At 31.3% G+C, this 18,945-nt stretch overlaps 2 protein-coding genes across 4 annotated transcripts in view; one reads left to right on the top strand and one right to left on the bottom strand.

Moving 5' to 3' along the window:
- The window catches only part of zfyve19 (zinc finger, FYVE domain containing 19), a 17,229-nt gene extending 9,659 nt beyond the window's left edge, over positions 1-7,570 (bottom strand). Inside the window, exons 1-7 of the mRNA XM_016474155.1 lie at positions 7,379-7,570; positions 7,179-7,300; positions 7,040-7,093; positions 6,805-6,968; positions 3,099-3,244; positions 2,908-3,013; positions 992-1,204 (exon numbers count right to left, since the gene is read on the bottom strand). Coding sequence (XP_016329641.1) covers positions 992-1,204; positions 2,908-3,013; positions 3,099-3,244; positions 6,805-6,968; positions 7,040-7,093; positions 7,179-7,300; positions 7,379-7,432 — 859 coding nt within the window. The 5' untranslated portion in view covers positions 7,433-7,570. The remainder of the gene's footprint in view (positions 1-991; positions 1,205-2,907; positions 3,014-3,098; positions 3,245-6,804; positions 6,969-7,039; positions 7,094-7,178; positions 7,301-7,378) is intronic.
- On the top strand, positions 7,068-13,461 carry bub1bb (BUB1 mitotic checkpoint serine/threonine kinase Bb). 3 transcript variants are annotated; one of them, XM_016474158.1, is made up of 9 exons: positions 7,068-7,124; positions 9,135-9,277; positions 9,348-9,407; positions 9,492-9,636; positions 9,716-9,912; positions 10,857-11,035; positions 11,126-11,310; positions 11,418-11,515; positions 12,940-13,461. In XM_016474158.1, the coding sequence occupies exons 2-9, from the start codon at positions 9,138-9,140 to the stop codon at positions 13,193-13,195; spliced, it is 1,260 nt and encodes a 419-aa protein (XP_016329644.1). In that variant the 5' UTR covers positions 7,068-7,124; positions 9,135-9,137; the 3' UTR covers positions 13,196-13,461. The 3 variants fall into 3 exon arrangements, with proteins under 3 accessions (XP_016329644.1, XP_016329642.1, XP_016329643.1); XM_016474156.1 differs by lacking the exon at positions 7,068-7,124 and adding an exon at positions 7,961-8,120; XM_016474157.1 differs by lacking the exon at positions 7,068-7,124 and adding an exon at positions 7,961-8,110.
- Positions 13,462-18,945: the final 5,484 nt, after the last annotated feature.

The following is an 18,945-nucleotide window of genomic DNA, read 5'->3' on the forward strand; positions in this document are numbered from 1 at the left end:
ATCACTATAACTTCTGAAAGTGACCAGCAGTGTTTTAGCATTACTTAAAAAGTAATGTCACAAATCAGAAAATGTAATTTTAACATCAATGTGTGAACATACAAACAAAAAAAATTAATGACACTAATTTTATATCATTGTAACTTTGCTTTCCATACATTTTAAGTACTTCTTCATATACCACAGCAAAAACTATAGTCTGAGAAAGTTCAAACATGATTAAAGGCAAGTGAACAGTCAGTAAAAAAAAAAAAAAGAAAGAAAAAGAAAAAAAAGAAATACACAATTTACAAGCATAGATAAAATAAACGGTAGTATTCAGGTACAGAAATGTAATCATTAAGTGTAAAATAACACTGCATAGTGTTCACTATATGAATTACATTTAGATTAATCTTTGTTATAGCCATTTTGTTGTTTTGTTAACGTTAGTGACATATTCAGCAGCACGTATTTATAGGCTGCTGTCCCTTTAAATCCGACTGCACGGATCCAGTATAATGATACACATCCGATATCTTTCTCAGCTGTTTACATTCATTTAAAACATAACTGACTGCGTTTACGAGAATGATCGTCGAGACGGGTACTATTGACATAATTCTGTGTGTATGTGTCTGTTCAAACATAAGGCGGAGATGCGAAAGACGAATCAACTCGCTCTGAAAGGGTCTCTCTGTGTGTGCGTGCGCTTTGCACGTGTGCGGCAGAACTGAAGAGATGCTGTGTGAGATGCGGCTTGTGCGCACGCTTCAGGTGCGAGTCAGACAGCAAGACGAGACGGCAAAGAGTTGTTTTCTGCAACTTATTGCACTTAATAACTCTTTTTAACGTCAAGCAATTTTCTGCTATATGCGTCGAACTAAAAAAAACGTTGACCTTTTGCATCGTTTTGATTTAAGTAGCCTATTATTAAAATGATAATGATATCGCACGCCGTTGCGATATGCATATTGCGATATTTCGATATATCGTGCAGCCTAGAACGCACCCTGCTCAGGATCCCGTCCCTGCAGGAAAGCCAGTCTCCTGGCCATCTCCAGCATCTGCTGCTGGTTGTGCTTGTCTTTCTTCAGCTCCTGCATGGCCTCCTCCAGCACACGGCTGTTCTCCGCCTCCAGCTGTTTGATTGACAGCTCTCCCTCATCCACGTTCTCATTCACACCCCCGCCCTCTTGTTTATTAAGATCGTTTAATGGTCCATCTGAGTGCGACACAAACGAGATATCACTGAGAAATATCATCACCGTTGACTAATCACAGTACATTCAGACAAACAAGTTTTCTGAAATGTTATGTTTCAATATGCAAATGCAGCATCATCTAATTAAATATGCACTAATTTGCATACATTTCCAGAACAGAAACCAGTTAATTGGATAAAGCCAGGTTCAAAATTCTTCTTTCATTTTGCTGACATATAAAGGTTTTTACACCATAAACTCCATAAATCAGAAAATAATAAACTTTCACCATGTTTTTAGGAATAAAATGTTATATAAGGTCAATGATATATGAACAAACCCCTAAAATAAAGTTTAAGTTTCTATTTTATTTTATTTCAGATAAACTACATTTTATTTCAAGTGAAAACGTATTTAGTTAACTATAATAACCCAGAGTATTACTATTAGTAGTTGAATATATTCAAAATATTTTCAGATTTAAGATAATTTTATTAAGATAACACTTTTATTTTATTTCTGCTCAGCCACAATGTGAAAGGAAAAAAACTGTAGCTGATTAACAACATTATAAATTAATATTATAAACATGCCTAAATAAATATTTAGCTTCTATTAAGTCACATTATTATATTTTTTCTACTTACTACAGTACTGTCCTGTTAGAAGTATTATTTATTGTTTATTAAATTATTCTAATTATTTTTTTTCATTTTCATTTATTTTAATCCAATGTAATTTATTTAGTCTAATTTTTATTTATTTTATTCAAATTAATTTTATTCAACAGAGAGAAAAAAATATATTTTCACCATGTTTTTAGGAATAAAATTGGTAACATTTTACAATAAGGTCCATTAGTTAACATTCATTAATTCATTAACTAACATTAACTGACAATGAGCAATATTGCTACAGTATTTATTAATGTTTTTTAACGTTAATTAATAAAAGTACAATGGTTAATTGTTAGTTCATGTTAGCTCAGGTCCATTAAGTAATATTAACAGACACAACTTTGAATTTTAATAATGTATTTTAATATGTTGAAATTAATACTAATGAGATAAATAAATGCTTTGATTGTTAGTTCATGTTAACTAATGTTAACACATAAAACCTTATTGTAAAGTGTTACCATAAAACGTTATATAAGTTGAATGATATATATATATAGATAGGAACAGAACAGAATTGACTAAAATAAAATAAAATAAAATTGACTAAAATAAACAAACAAACAAACAAATAAATTAAATTAAATTAAATTAAATTAAATTAAATTAAATTAAATTAAAGCCTGGTGCAAGTGCTGCTGGAAAAAAAAACTCACAGCCTTTAAAGATATGAATTGTAATTGAAATTTACAGATGCATTAGATAGAGTGCAACAAAACAAACGCTTAAATTCATTTTTGGATGCTTTCTTTACACTACTATTAAATGGGACATGTCATGGAAGCAAAATAGCCCAAAAACAATAGTTTTACATGTAGTGTCTTGCCTTAACCACATTAAAATCACTGTAATATATGGCTTTGTGTTGCTTTTTGCTTTATAGAACTGTTATGTTCACTGTTTAATAAAATCGAGAAATCCTGTGCCCTGAAATCAATTTTAATGTACACTATAAAACTGCAATGCATTATTCATCATAAAACTTAATCAGGATATTAAAATTCTTAACTGAAAATAAATTAGGCAATTAGAAATGGTGAAAGTACCCTCTGAAGATGGATGCTGGTTATCAATAGCAACTTCTTCTGTCATCTGGGCGATCAAATCATTGGTCTGTTCTGTCTGAGTCCTGCTGTCTGGCGGCTGATGAACCTGCACACATTAAACATCCACAGAAAGCGTGCTGTTGTGTCACTCATGGCAAGAGCATTTGTAGTGAAAGCTGATATTGAAGTACAGGCCGTGGGGCTTGAGAGGGCGACGGTTGTCCCTGTAGGGCAGCCAGACGCTCCTCCATGTCTTTAGCAGACGGCACGAAGGGCTGAAGCGGGGCTTTTAAGGCAGCGAGACGAGACTCCAGCTCCTTCTCTGACGGTATGGACTCTGATAAGACAGAGACACAACACATCAGATCAGAGACGTAGAAGAGAATTTTAGATTGGTGGGTTTGTTTTATTCTTCCGTTATTGTTTTGTTTGTTTTTTTGCTTTGAGAAATACTAAATACTAAATAAAATGATTATTAACTGAATTTATTTATACAAGTTTTACCAGAGTTATTTTAGTATCACTGACATACTATTACATTTTTTATTAATTTTTTTTATTTTTTATTTTTATATTTTCTATATTGTTTTAGTCATTTTGATTTTGTAATTTTATTATAATTTTTTTTAAATATGTCTATATAGATACTAATATTTAATATAAATATTTTACATTTAAATCTGTTTATTAATTTTATTTCAGTTTTAGTTATTTTTATCAACTTAAACTAATTAAAAATTAGACATGTTGCCTTGGCAACTAGCTGAAATAAAATTATTAAAAGCTGAATTAAATATTAATATTATAAATATCCATAAAATGTTATTTGGAAAAATATTTTGTTTCTATTGAGTCATATTATTATTTTTGAACTAATTTTTATTTATTTTTTTAAATCAATTTTCATTTATTTATTTTAATCAAAATGAATTTTTCAATAAATTTTATAAATATTTTAAATTTTTATACACTTATTTTAATCTTATTATTTATTTATTTTATTTTATTTTATTTTACACTGACCTCAGACCCCATTTTGAAAACCCCTGCAGACGCTTTTATCCAAAGCGACTTGCATTGCATTAATGCATTCAAGGTACAGCATAAATTTGATCAAGTACTACTGATTAAAAGTCATGTCACACAGTTTTTATTCATGAATATTCAACATTAAGCCCTTGAGCAATCATTGAACCTCTACAGGAATATGGTTTATGTATAATTTGACACAAAATGAAAAACATCATCACTGGTTCTCGGATTTCATGAATGCAACAGAAAATCAAGCAATACACATGTTTTAAAGCAGCTGAAAATCATGACGTTAATGCTTATAATATCTTAATATCTTCATGCATTATAGTTGCATTTGCATTTGAAAATCATGACGTTAATGTTTATAATATCTTAATATCTTCATGCATTATAGTTGCATTTGCATTTGAAAATCATGACGTTAATGTTTATAATATCTTAATATCTTCATGCATTATAGTTGCATTTGCATTTGAAAATCATGACGTTAATGTTTATAATATCTTAATATCTTCATGCATTATAGTTGCATTTGCATTTGAAAATCATGACGTTAATGTTTATAATATCTTAATATCTTCATGCATTATAGTTGCATTTGCATTTGAAAATCATGACGTTAATGTTTATAATATCTTAATATCTTCATGCATTATAGTTGCATTTGCATTTGAAAATCATGACGTTAATGTTTATAATATCTTAATATCTTCATGCATTATAGTTGCATTTGCATTTGAAAATCATGACGTTAATGTTTATAATATCTTAATATCTTCATGCATTATAGTTGCATTTGCATTTGAAAATCATGACGTTAATGTTTATAATATCTTAATATCTTCATGCATTATAGTTGCATTTGCATTTGAAAATCATGACGTTAATGTTTATAATATCTTAATATCTTCATGCATTATAGTTGCATTTGCATTTGAAAATCATGACGTTAATGTTTATAATATCTTAATATCTTCATGCATTATAGTTGCATTTGCATTTGAAAATCATGACGTTAATGTTTATAATATCTTAATATCTTCATGCATTATAGTTGCATTTGCATTTGAAAATCATGACGTTAATGTTTATAATATCTTAATATCTTCATGCATTATAGTTGCATTTGCATTTGAAAATCATGACGTTAATGTTTATAATATCTTAATATCTTCATGCATTATAGTTGCATTTGCATTTGAAAATCATGACGTTAATGTTTATAATATCTTAATATCTTCATGCATTATAGTTGCATTTGCATTTGAAAATCATGACGTTAATGTTTATAATATCTTAATATCTTCATGCATTATAGTTGCATTTGCATTTGAAAATCATGACGTTAATGTTTATAATATCTTAATATCTTCATGCATTATAGTTGCATTTGCATTTGAAAATCATGACGTTAATGTTTATAATATCTTAATATCTTCATGCATTATAGTTGCATTTGCATTTGAAAATCATGACGTTAATGTTTATAATATCTTAATATCTTCATGCATTATAGTTGCATTTGCATTTGAAAATCATGACGTTAATGTTTATAATATCTTAATATCTTCATGCATTATAGTTGCATTTGCATTTGAAAATCATGACGTTAATGTTTATAATATCTTAATATCTTCATGCATTATAGTTGCATTTGCATTTGAAAATCATGACGTTAATGTTTATAATATCTTAATATCTTCATGCATTATAGTTGCATTTGCATTTGAAAATCATGACGTTAATGTTTATAATATCTTAATATCTTCATGCATTATAGTTGCATTTGCATTTGAAAATCATGACGTTAATGTTTATAATATCTTAATATCTTCATGCATTATAGTTGCATTTGCATTTGAAAATCATGACGTTAATGTTTATAATATCTTAATATCTTCATGCATTATAGTTGCATTTGCATTTGAAAATCATGACGTTAATGTTTATAATATCTTAATATCTTCATGCATTATAGTTGCATTTGCATTTGAAAATCATGACGTTAATGTTTATAATATCTTAATATCTTCATGCATTATAGTTGCATTTGCATTTGAAAATCATGACGTTAATGTTTATAATATCTTAATATCTTCATGCATTATAGTTGCATTTGCATTTGAAAATCATGACGTTAATGTTTATAATATCTTAATATCTTCATGCATTATAGTTGCATTTGCATTTGAAAATCATGACGTTAATGTTTATAATATCTTAATATCTTCATGCATTATAGTTGCATTTGCATTTGAAAATCATGACGTTAATGTTTATAATATCTTAATATCTTCATGCATTATAGTTGCATTTGCATTTGAAAATCATGACGTTAATGTTTATAATATCTTAATATCTTCATGCATTATAGTTGCATTTGCATTTGAAAATCATGACGTTAATGTTTATAATATCTTAATATCTTCATGCATTATAGTTGCATTTGCATTTGAAAATCATGACGTTAATGTTTATAATATCTTAATATCTTCATGCATTATAGTTGCATTTGCATTTGAAAATCATGACGTTAATGTTTATAATATCTTAATATCTTCATGCATTATAGTTGCATTTGCATTTGAAAATCATGACGTTAATGTTTATAATATCTTAATATCTTCATAAATTATAGTTGCATTTGCATTTGAAAATCATGACGTTAATGTTTATAATATCTTCATGCATTATAGTTGCATTTGCAGCTGAAAATCATGACATTAATGTTTATAATATCTTAATATCTTCATGCACTATAGTTGCATTCGGCAGATTAGAGCTGGGTGATAATAAAGTTTACGTTATAAAGAAATATAAACAAATCAAGCTGTTCAGAAGGCAGATTTTGACAGATCTTACTCGGCTTGGTTTCCTCTTTCAGCTTGTTGAGTCGTTCTGCGATGATCTGGTCCTCTTTACTGAGTCCTCTGGTAGAAATCAGACTCACAGAGCTGCTTTTTGCACCCGCAGGTCTGGAAGGCTGATTCTGCGGAGCTTGTTTGGCTTCAAGAGCAGCAACTCGCCTGTAAGACGCCACAGATCTGTGTTATTGGCACACAGGTGTATTTGTCACGTGATGCTTACAGATTCTTACTTTTTGTAGTTTTCAGGTGGGGACCATCTGCCAGCATCATTCTGGTTGCCCGAACTGTAGAAAAAGACCTGTCAGTTGTGCATTAGTGAGTATACAACCCATGTTTAGTCTGAATATAACCTGTGTTTGGCTTCCAGACCTTGTTAAGTTTCCATAACACTGTTTGCAGACTTTCTGCTGGCTGTTTCCATATTTAGGCACCACAGCATTGAATGCCAGACACCCAGAGCAGAAAGCATGGCCACAGTTTCTACAACCCAACTGCAAACACACAACCCCGAGTCAAACACTTTCAATTCAGGCGGTGAAATGAAATAACCTGTATTTATATTCGCTAACCTCTTTTCTGAAGAGAGTGAACTTTGATGCACAGCCACAACAGCGATTATCCATAACTTACTCAGATTCTTCAGGCAAACACGTTGCCAGTGTGAGACTTTAAACGCTCAAGCTTGTAATTAAACACATACATTTAGTGTGTGTTACCATTTCAGATGCACTTTATCAATGACGCTTCTCTTGAATGAGAGCATGTAAACACAGGAAGCGCTGTGTGGACTGGGATGTATAGGGAAATGTAGTTTTCTCGCTTGCAGCAATCAAAACTATTGTAGTTTGAAAGGATCAATACATGCAAAATAGTGTAAAGACTTATTAGACATGACAGTAATTACCTAAAACTACCTTAGCTATCAATGTCGAATAGAACAATCAATACTATTAAAGATGAAACGTACCGGGAAAACTCATTTTCCCAGCATGCAACACGACGGTTGGTGTTGCTTATTGTCAAAATTTATGACGAGCAGAAATACCTGTCAAAAACAATGTCGCTATTATAATACATTCAAAAAAGTTTATAAAAAAAAAATAATAATAATAGCCTGTTATTATTTTAGAGAAGGTTAAGTGAGCGGTTGCCCAATCAGAATCTCTTCGGCGCGCTTCCGGTTTTTGTTCAAATGTCTTTTTCATGCGACAACACAATCTTACGAGACTAAGAAATAAATCAAATAAACGCACATCTGTGCTTCATAAAGACGCGAAGAAAGCGTATTAAGGATATTTCAGGTGGGAAAATGTAAGTTATATTTGTTTTGTGTAATTTATGTCGCTGATGTGTTCATTCACATTGATCTGTTGTCACTTTTTAGTGTGTTTTGCCCATTATTTACTGCTTTATCTCTTCAAGAGCTTTGATTTGTTGCTTTTGTGGGTTTTTAGGACATTATATTAACTTACCAGTCTCGTCTGTTCATCAAGGCTGCATTTATTTGATCAGAAATACAGAAAAAAATAATATTGTGAAATATTCTTGCAATTTAAAATAACGGTTTTCTATTTTAATATACTTTAACATATATGTTATTTCTGTGATGCGCAGCTGTATTTTCAGCATCATTACTCCAGTCTTCAGTGTCACATGATCTTCAGAAATCAGTATAATATGCTGATTTATTATCAATATTAGAAACATATTTTTTTTGGGAACCTGTGATACTTTTTCAGGATTATTCGATTAATAAAGTTAAAAAGCACAGCATTTATTCAAAATATAAGCAGGGTAAACAATATACACTACCATTTAAAAGTTTGGGGTCAGTTATTTTATTTATTTATTTATTTTAGAAAGAAACGAATGCTTTTATTCAGCAAGGATGTGTTAAATTAATAAAAAAGTGATAATAAAGACTAAGATTTTAATTAAATGCTTTGCTTTTTAACTTTGTTCATCAAATAATCCTGAAAAAGTATCACGGGTTCCAAAAAAAGATATATTAAGCAGCAAAACTGTTTCTAACATTGATAATAAATCAGCATATTATACTGATTTCTGAAGATCATGTGACACTGAAGACTGGAGTAATGATGCTGAAAATACAGCTGCGCATCACAGAAATAAATTACAGTTTAACAGATATTCACACAGAAAACAGGTATTTAAAATAGTAAAAACATTACAGTTTTTTTGGTCAAATAAATGCAGCTATGAAGAGAACACATTAAAAATCTTACTGATCACAGACTTTTCAACAGCAGTGAGTGCATATGATTATGGTTGTAACCATTCAATATCATGCTATTGTTCTTCTAGATCATGGCAGAGTGTGATGCCGAATGGGAATTGTGTAAAGAAAATATCCAGCCTTTGAGACAAGGCCGCTCGGTGTCAGCTTTGCAGCAGGCTCTGTGTCAGCAGCAGGAGAGAAACCACACGGCCCTCCATCAGAAAACACAGTGAGTGACCTTTGAATTCAACTAGAGACCTGTTCCTGAACAGTTCATTAATATAATCTGTCTTTGTTAGAGCGTTTGAGTCTGAGCTGCGGCTGTGTGATGGAGACGATCCTCTAGATGTTTGGGTCAGGTATGGATTATGATGATGACGGATGCAACGCATGTTGACTTCTGATATGCAAATCATATATAATTCTGATTCTTTATAATGCAGGTACATCAAATGGACAAAGCAGACGTATCCACAAGGTGGAAAGGAGAGTAATTTATCAGTGCTTCTTGAAAGAGCAGTTACGCGCTTCACAGCCGGCAAGAAATATCACAATGACGTTCGCTACGTTGAGCTCTGGATCGAGTTTGTGAGTGCCGAACCTCCTCGATCAGTGTTCAGATGAATGCTATCGTGTTTTAAACATATTTGTTTCCGTCTCCTCGCAGGCGGAGGGCTGTTCTGACCCGATGGACGTCTACCGCTACATGCAAGCTCAAGGCATCGGAAGCATGCAAGCCGCGCTTTACATCGCCTGGTCTGAAGAGTACGAGAAGAGAGGGAATATAAAGATGGCTGACGGCGTGTTTCAGGACGGCGTGAAGTGTGGAGCAGAGCCTGCGGAGAAGCTGCAAGCGTTTCACAGGTTTAAAGTGCATTGATCTCGAGCTAAAATGAGTTCATGACTTTCTAAGCTCTCTAAAGGATCAACCTGTTCAAAACTTTGCTGTTAAACCGGTCGCACACGATCTCCTCCATGCCGTCTGATTGACTTTTCTATCCAGTCAAAGCTCTTTTAGTGTAATTCTGGAGCTTCTCGTGTCTTTCTCGTGTCAAAGTAAAGGTCAGAATAACTGCAGTAATATCTCCAGATGAACACTTACTGGACTGAAGCAGCTCAGCTTTACTTGATTCTCCATCAATCATGTTTTAGAGTCTCAAATCTGATCATCAGGATCTTTTGAGGAGCGTTTGTTTCCAGAAGCTTTACTTTCACTGTTCCTCAGCGGAGGAATGATCTTCACAAGCCTCCAGAACATCTCACGGTTATTTCTTCATCTCTCAATCACTGCATTATATGTTTGGATCATTTCAATCTCATTTTACTGAGACAGATTATTGGAGATATAGAGTGACGACTGAGATTTATATAATTTTATGTCAGTATCTGCTCTACTGTTATAAAGATCTCATAGATTTACATCAGAATTGCATCATATAAATATCAGCTTCTGCAGCAAATTGCATATGTTTGCTCAGTTTGAGTCTTTGAATAAAACTGAGCTGTTTTTTCCTCCATATTCTCACTTTATAAGAGCCATAAAAGCATCAAATATGATACAAAACATGCAAACTGTTTTTTTTTTTGTCTAAAGGCTTATTATCTCATATGTCAGGCTTTAAAGACAGTTTTCACCGTCCAATAAATTCCTCAAATCATAAAGCCCTACGTTTATTCTTTTTGATGAAACTCAGTTTCAGTCTCGAGTATCAGGTTTCAGAAGTTTGACTTCACACTGCTGTCACTGTATTGTAGTGTCTTCAGCGTTTGAAACGTCGCGTCTCATCATGAAATGTGTTGATCTCCAGAGCTCTGCAGGCTCGAGCGTGTAGACAGATGATGTTGTCTATGACAGATCAACACAGAGATGATGATGATGATGATGAAGGACCCGCAGAGCCTCAGCGATCCTCACTGGCTGAGCTCAAAGCCAAAGGGAAGAAAAAAGCCGTGGTTCCCATCAACAGAGGGAAGGCCTCGGCCGGATGTGAGCAGAACCTCTTCAGCGAGTGTTTTCAGTGTATGAAGCAGTAGATGCAGGCATGCGGTGCGATCACACTGTTGTTTTGTGCCACAGACGCTCGCGGGCTCCAGTTTAAACAGCCGTTGGGCCCCAAGCAGAACAGTCGGCTGGTGATCTTTGATGAGAATAAAGCTTCTGAAACAGAGCCGCAGGAGCCCAAATTTGAGGTCTGGACAGCGCCACCTACTGCCCGAGCCAAAGAGAACGAACAGAAGCCTGAGAAATGGACCAATGTGAAGGTACAAGTGTTGAGCTGTATGCTAATATCACCCGTTTATCCAGTTAGAACGGAGGCTGTTATCTGACAGATCAACGTTCATTATGAGGTAAATGTTTGTAATTCCAGTTGCCTCTGAAGTCCAGATCGGGCCTCAGCGTCGCCGTCGCACCTCCTAAACCCAGCTTCCAGCCGTTTGTGGAAGAGGACGTCCAGCCTCCCGCTGTGTGAGTGTAATCAGAAGATACGCCACATGTCGAGCTCTCAGTGCATTGAAGATCGCGTTTTTCTTCCTTTATAATTACATGCACTAATGAAGGGGTTTTTACATTGGCCTCTATGGAAAAGTAAAGTGAAAAACTGTCAGAAATGTAAAAATGAATAAATAAGAGTTTATTTCTTTTATGAATTAATTAATAAAACCAACTAAAATTAAATAAAATTTGAAACTAAATATTTTTTTATTATATTTTAGACATTTTTTACAGTATAAATGTGTTATTTTATATATGCTATACTAGATGCCTTTTAAACTTCATCTAGAAGATTGAATAAATATATTTTTATATTTTCTCTTTGCATTTTAAGTTCAGTTAAAGTTTTAATTTTGCTTTGTATTTTTTTTTGTGGCGTTTTTCTGTTGTTGTTGTTTTTTTTAATATGCCTTTATTTTATACAGATTTTTATTTCCATTTTAGTTTTTATTTTAGTACTTGAAATTAAACTAAATAAAAAATGAGAAATGTTTAGCTTTTTTTTTTTTTAATATTTAAAACAATTTTTTTTAAATGTCATTATTTGAGTTACAGTTTATTTTAAGTAAATGGAAAAAGAAAATATATATTTTTAATGGTTTTAGTTTTGAAAACCCCTGTGCCGGTGTTATTTTAGTATCATTAGTATATTATTATATGTTATATATAGTTTTAATGAATATTTTGTAATTAGTTGTTTTATATTTTCTGCATTTTTGTTATTTTACTAGTTTTTTTAATATATATATCTATGTAGTTTTTATAAATGTTTATTTCTGTTTTATTTATTTTAGTACTTGAAATTAAACTAAATAAAAAATTAGATGTTTAGCTTTTTTATTTTTAAATATTAAAAAAAATATATATTTTAATTCCATTATTTGAGTTACAGTTTATTTTAAGTAAATGGAAAAAGAAATAATATATTTTTAATGGTTTTAGTTTTGAAACCCCCCCGTGCCGGTGTTATTTTAGTATCATTAGTATATTATTACATGTTATATATAGTTTTAATTAATAATTGTAATTAGTTTTTTTTTTATATTTTCTGCATTTTTGTTGTTTTTGTAATTTTACTAATTTTTTTTATATATCTATGTAGTTTTTATTTCTGTTTTATTTATTTTAAGTTAAACTAAACGAAAATGAGAAATGTTGCCTTAAGTTTAAAGAAAAAAGTTTTTTAATATTTCTCTTAAGTTAATGTTTATTTTTTTCAAGTAACATGTTTTTTAACGGTCTTAGTTTTGGTTAACGATAATAACCCTGCCCTGCACTAATGAATCGCACACAATAAGACGAGAAACATGCATTAACAAAGTCAAATAGGATGAGTTTTGATTTCATGTTGACTTCACATGCTTATCGTACCTCATTTCCGTCATGTCTTCCTGCAGGACTCCGTGTAAAATCGACCCGGCGGTGAACTCGGTGCTGTCGGTCAGGAAGCCCTGCAGGCCGGAGCAGACGCCGCTGAAGATGCTGCAGGAGCGGATGCAGCTCCAGACGCAGGAGGACGGGAAGAGTCGAGAGCAGAGCATGTACTGCAGAGAGCTGCTCTACAGCGGAGCCAGCGAGTTCTGCTTCGAGGAGCTGCGGGCCGAGCGCTACCGACAGAAACACGCTGTCAAACTGCAGAGCACAGAAAGCTAGTAGAATCCAATGCAAACTGAAGCGCTTTCTATCAAGACAGCAGTCGTAGATGTCTGAAAAAGTTCAAACTTGCCTAAAAGAAGCTGTAGGCTGCTTACTAGGTTTGAAACACTATCTTTATTTGTTGTAGATGTCTTTGTGTATAACCATTCCTGTGTGTGTACATACGTTTTCTTTTCTTTTTTGTGTATATACATACTTTTTGTAATGCCACATTTTGGGATTTTTTTTTTTTTATAGTGCAAAAGTAGCATTTATGCATACGCATTATGTTGTCGTGGTAATTAATGCTTCAATAAATGCAACCGATTCCATATCAAACTGCATTTGCACTTTATTTATAGCGCTGTCACCAGTGTTACTCAAAGAATGTAATATATTACTCATTACTAGTTACTCCTTTCAAAAGTAACATTGTTACTCATTACTTTCTGGCAACAGTAATTAGTTACATTACTTTTTCTTCTCACCCCACAGAAGTTGTAACAGTGTATCTTCCACATAACATTCTTAATCTAGAATGTTACTAACAACATATTTCTGCCTCATCATTTGACCAAAACCCACACTGGATGTTATTACAAACACTCAATAGTGATTCATTGTTTAAAGTGATATTGTTGGATTTTAAATCAGCGGGTTGAGGCATCAAAAGTAACTAAGCTGTTTTATGCATGGTAACTAATATTATTACTGAAATCTTATTAGTAATTAGTTACTGCAAAAAGAAATATTATTACAGTAACTAAGTAACTACTTACTGCACAACACTGGCTGTCACACACATTATCAGCAGAGTTGACATATATTGCAGAGAATATAATAGAAGTTTATTTGCATGGACTTCAATGTAATTGAAACGGCGAGAACACTAATGTGGAATATAATAGCGAATCTTTTATTGTGAGTTACACACTTAAGTTTAATACGCAATTCAGTATGTCAAAATAATATATATAAAACTAAATAAAAATGAAATGTTCTATATAGCTTTTTCTAAATAATTTGATGTTAGTTACTGTGTATTTTAAGTAAATTAAAATGAAAATGTTTTTATTGGTTTCGGAAACCCCTGCACTTATTTTAGTATCATTAATGTTTTATATATTATAGTTTTAAAATTATAATTTGAATGTTTTTATTTTGTTTCCATTTTATTGTTATTTTTGTGTTTACACACATTTTAGTAATTTTATGTCATTTTTAGAATTTTTTTTATATGTCTATAGTTTTAATTCGTTATTTTTTTCAGTTTCAGTTATTGCAGTTAAACTAAATAAATGTTGCTTTGGTAACTAGCTTTTTAATTAAAAGAAAAGGAATTTTTTTTTTAATGGTTTTAGTTTTGAAGACTCCCACGTCAGTGTTATTTTAGGAACCTTTATTATATATTAATGAAAATATATAGTTTTTATTATTATTTTGAATGTTACTTTTATATTTTCCGAGCGCTACCGACAGAAACACGCTGTCAAACTGCAGAGCACAGAAAGCTAGTAGAATCCAATGCAAACTGAAGCGCTTTCTATCAAGACAGCAGTCGTAGATGTCTGAAAAAGTTCAAACTTGCCTAAAAGAAGCTGTAGGCTGCTTACTAGGTTTGAAACACTATCTTTATTTGTTGTAGATGTCTTTGTGTATAACCATTCCTGTGTGTGTACATACGTTTTCTTTTCTTTTTTGTGTATATACATACTTTTTGTAATGCCACATTTTGGGATTTTTTTTTTTTTATAGTGCAAAAGTAGCATTTATGCATACGCATTATGTTGTCGTGGTAATTAATGCTTCAATAAATGCAACCGATTCCATATCAAACTGCATTTGCACTTTATTTATAGCGCTGTCACCAGTGTTACTCAAAGAATGTAATATATTACTCATTACTAGTTACTCCTTTCAAAAGTAACATTGTTACTCATTACTTTCTGGCAACAGTAATTAGTTACATTACTTTTTCTTCTCACCCCACAGAAGTTGTAACAGTGTATCTTCCACATAACATTCTTAATCTAGAATGTTACTAACAACATATTTCTGCCTCATCATTTGACCAAAACCCACACTGGATGTTATTACAAACACTCAATAGTGATTCATTGTTTAAAGTGATATTGTTGGATTTTAAATCAGCGGGTTGAGGCATCAAAAGTAACTAAGCTGTTTTATGCATGGTAACTAATATTATTACTGAAATCTTATTAGTAATTAGTTACTGCAAAAAGAAATATTATTACAGTAACTAAGTAACTACTTACTGCACAACACTGGCTGTCACACACATTATCAGCAGAGTTGACATATATTGCAGAGAATATAATAGAAGTTTATTTGCATGGACTTCAATGTAATTGAAACGGCGAGAACACTAATGTGGAATATAATAGCGAATCTTTTATTGTGAGTTACACACTTAAGTTTAATACGCAATTCAGTATGTCAAAATAATATATATAAAACTAAATAAAAATGAAATGTTCTATATAGCTTTTTCTAAATAATTTGATGTTAGTTACTGTGTATTTTAAGTAAATTAAAATGAAAATGTTTTTATTGGTTTCGGAAACCCCTGCACTTATTTTAGTATCATTAATGTTTTATATATTATAGTTTTAAAATTATAATTTGAATGTTTTTATTTTGTTTCCATTTTATTGTTATTTTTGTGTTTACACACATTTTAGTAATTTTATGTCATTTTTAGAATTTTTTTTATATGTCTATAGTTTTAATTCGTTATTTTTTTCAGTTTCAGTTATTGCAGTTAAACTAAATAAATGTTGCTTTGGTAACTAGCTTTTTAATTAAAAGAAAAGGAATTTTTTTTTTAATGGTTTTAGTTTTGAAGACTCCCACGTCAGTGTTATTTTAGGAACCTTTATTATATATTAATGAAAATATATAGTTTTTATTATTATTTTGAATGTTACTTTTATATTTTCTGTTTGCATTTTAGTAATTTTGTTGTGTTTTTGTCATTTTGAATTTTTTTTTAAATATGTCTATATACTTTTTATTCATTTTTATTTCAGTTTTAGTTATTGAAATTAAACTAATAAAATACAATATGACAGCTTTCTGCTGGTCATTCACTGCGGCATCAGCAGGTGGCGCTGAAGCGTGATAAGCCAAAAACACAGAAAGTTGAGAAATGAGCCTCTAGAAGCTGCTGATGTTTGAGTGTTTAATCAAGTGAGAACTTTCAAGTGCTCTTCTTTTTTATTTTGGACAGAGGCTTGTCCATCTGCTTGTCCATTAATTAATAAATTAATAGCTATTAATAATGCATTTTTGGTCAGATTTTTTTTAATATATGTATATATATATATTAGTGCTGTCAAACGATTAATCGCATCAAAAATAAAAGTTTTTGTTTACATAATATATGTGTGCTGTGTATATTTATTATGCATATATATATAAATACACAAACACACATGTATAAAATTAAAAAATATAGGCACCTACATGTGTGTGTATTTATACAGTAATTTATATTATATAAAAACAAATATTTTATATATAAACTAAACATATTTTTCTTAAATATATGCATGCATGTGTGTGTATTTATATATGCATAATAAACATACACAGTAGCCTATTCACATATATTATGTAAACTAGAAGTTTTTTTCAGTCAAAAATAAACTAATAAAAACTTCAATGTTGTTTATTGAAGACGTCTCCATTTTGTAAAAGCAGATAATTCACTGTTTCATCATTGCATCGAAGCATTATTTTGCTCTTCCAACCCAAAAGTCAGGCTGAAAAAAGTTTGATTTCATGTTAATAACAATAAACTTCTGGATGTGAATACCAGAGTCAGAAAAGATAAGTCTGAAGCCTCTGTAGATTTAATAATCAATGTGTTCATCTAAAACATTTCTCTATTTTACTAAACTAAAGTACAGAGAGAGATCTAGAGGTTGCTGCATTTATTCTAATACTTTGTTCACATAAATCATCACGTGCAAATTCAGCTTTTACTTTCATAATAGCTTTTAAAATCAACAAAGCCAAAATTAATCTGCAACTCCTAAAACTACTTTAATAAATGTATCAATGTAATGATTCAGCCCACATAAACGATCACAATATTGCCAGAACAGTCAAGTGCTTACACAAAAAACATTTCGCCTTTTCTTTTTAGATGCTGCTTGTGAATAAATACACGCATTGTGAGGTTAGACTCATGTTTTCTGGGTGAATGAGTGAATGAGTGTTTCAGTGAATGGAGGATCAGCAGCTCTATTAATATGCTAAAGACAAAAAACAAAAGCTCACTGGGCGTCATTGTTTCGGGATGGACTTTAATTGCCCTGCGTAACAAAAAGCTCTGAAAGGACAAAAGCAGCAGAGCAAATCACACTACAGACCAGATCAAGAATGTGTTTATTAGGGAATTTTGCATCAAATTTACATTTGATCTCATGTATTGACAGTTTGCGCTCATAGATGAGCACTGAAGACATAAAGAGCTGTTCTCGTGGGATTTCGGCTCATAATGAGGACAAACAGCATCTGCTTTGCACTTTATTACTAACTGAGATGTAAATGTCTCTCAAATTCAAATGTCTTGTGGTTTTAGATTAACACTTATGAAACGGAGAGTTCCGGTGCTTGATTCTGATTGGCTGAGCCGCGTTCGAAGCTGTTGTAAATGACTCTACAAAGTAACATACACCTTTGTTTACTTCTGTCTGTTGCTTGGCAACCACTTAGTTGCAACCACAACTGTCTCTGAGGAGCTACATTGTTTGGTGGAACAATACTGCTTTTATTAGGGATGTAACGATTCACTCAACTCACAATTCGATTCATTTTTTTTTTTTTTTTTTTACAAAATGAGATTTAAGACAAATTACATGTGTCCTTTTATTATTGCTTGGACAAAATGCTGCACATTTCTTTATAAATTCACTGTAAACCACGGCTTCTTGGGGCATATTGCTTTATTTAAAGCTATTGATTATTATTGGCGGGTATTGTCAGTGGCTTTGATGATTTGACTTCATGATTAATCTGCTAAACTAGTCATAAATGTCTTAATTTCCTAAATTAATGTTCATGTTTTGGTATTTTTTGTGTTGAGCTAAAAGCACAGAAGTATTGAAGAAAGTCTCAATAAAATCCGGATTAAAATTCTTTAAAAAAAAATTGATTTTGAAAGCGGTTTGAAATAAAAGTTTATTAAATATTCTATAAATAGTTTCTAAAAATATTATGAATATTTTGTTCACCAAATTAAAATACTAAATCATATAAAAATAATATAATGCTAAATAATGTATCATTCTTAATAATATAAAAATAAAAATACAAAAATATATTAAATATATTTTATATTTCTATAAATATATTAAACATACTATCCAGCACAATACCATAGTAAAATTCAAAACATGCAGTTGTTACATTAAAACAAAGTAGAATTAAAAACAGAGCCATTTGTATCTGATCTGACCTAAAATGCTGGTAAAATGTAGGTATTTAGGTTGATCTTAAGTCAAATCCAAATCATTATTGTTATTATTATTTATGATCATTGAATTAGAGCTGGTATTTCTGCTGGAAATTATGTTTACCGTGGTAAATATTTGATGATTCATCCGATTGTTATTCCATAACATCACCAGCCTCTGGTGACCCTCATTATAATCTCATTAATTATTCATGAGCTGACCAAATTTCAGATTCTGACACGTCACAACTGTTCAGCGTCGATAAAACGTTAATTTATTGCTAAC

This window comes from Sinocyclocheilus anshuiensis, unplaced genomic scaffold (assembly GCF_001515605.1).
Source record: "Sinocyclocheilus anshuiensis isolate Anshui unplaced genomic scaffold, SAMN03320099.WGS_v1.1 scaffold208, whole genome shotgun sequence".
NCBI lineage: Eukaryota > Metazoa > Chordata > Actinopteri > Cypriniformes > Cyprinidae > Sinocyclocheilus > Sinocyclocheilus anshuiensis.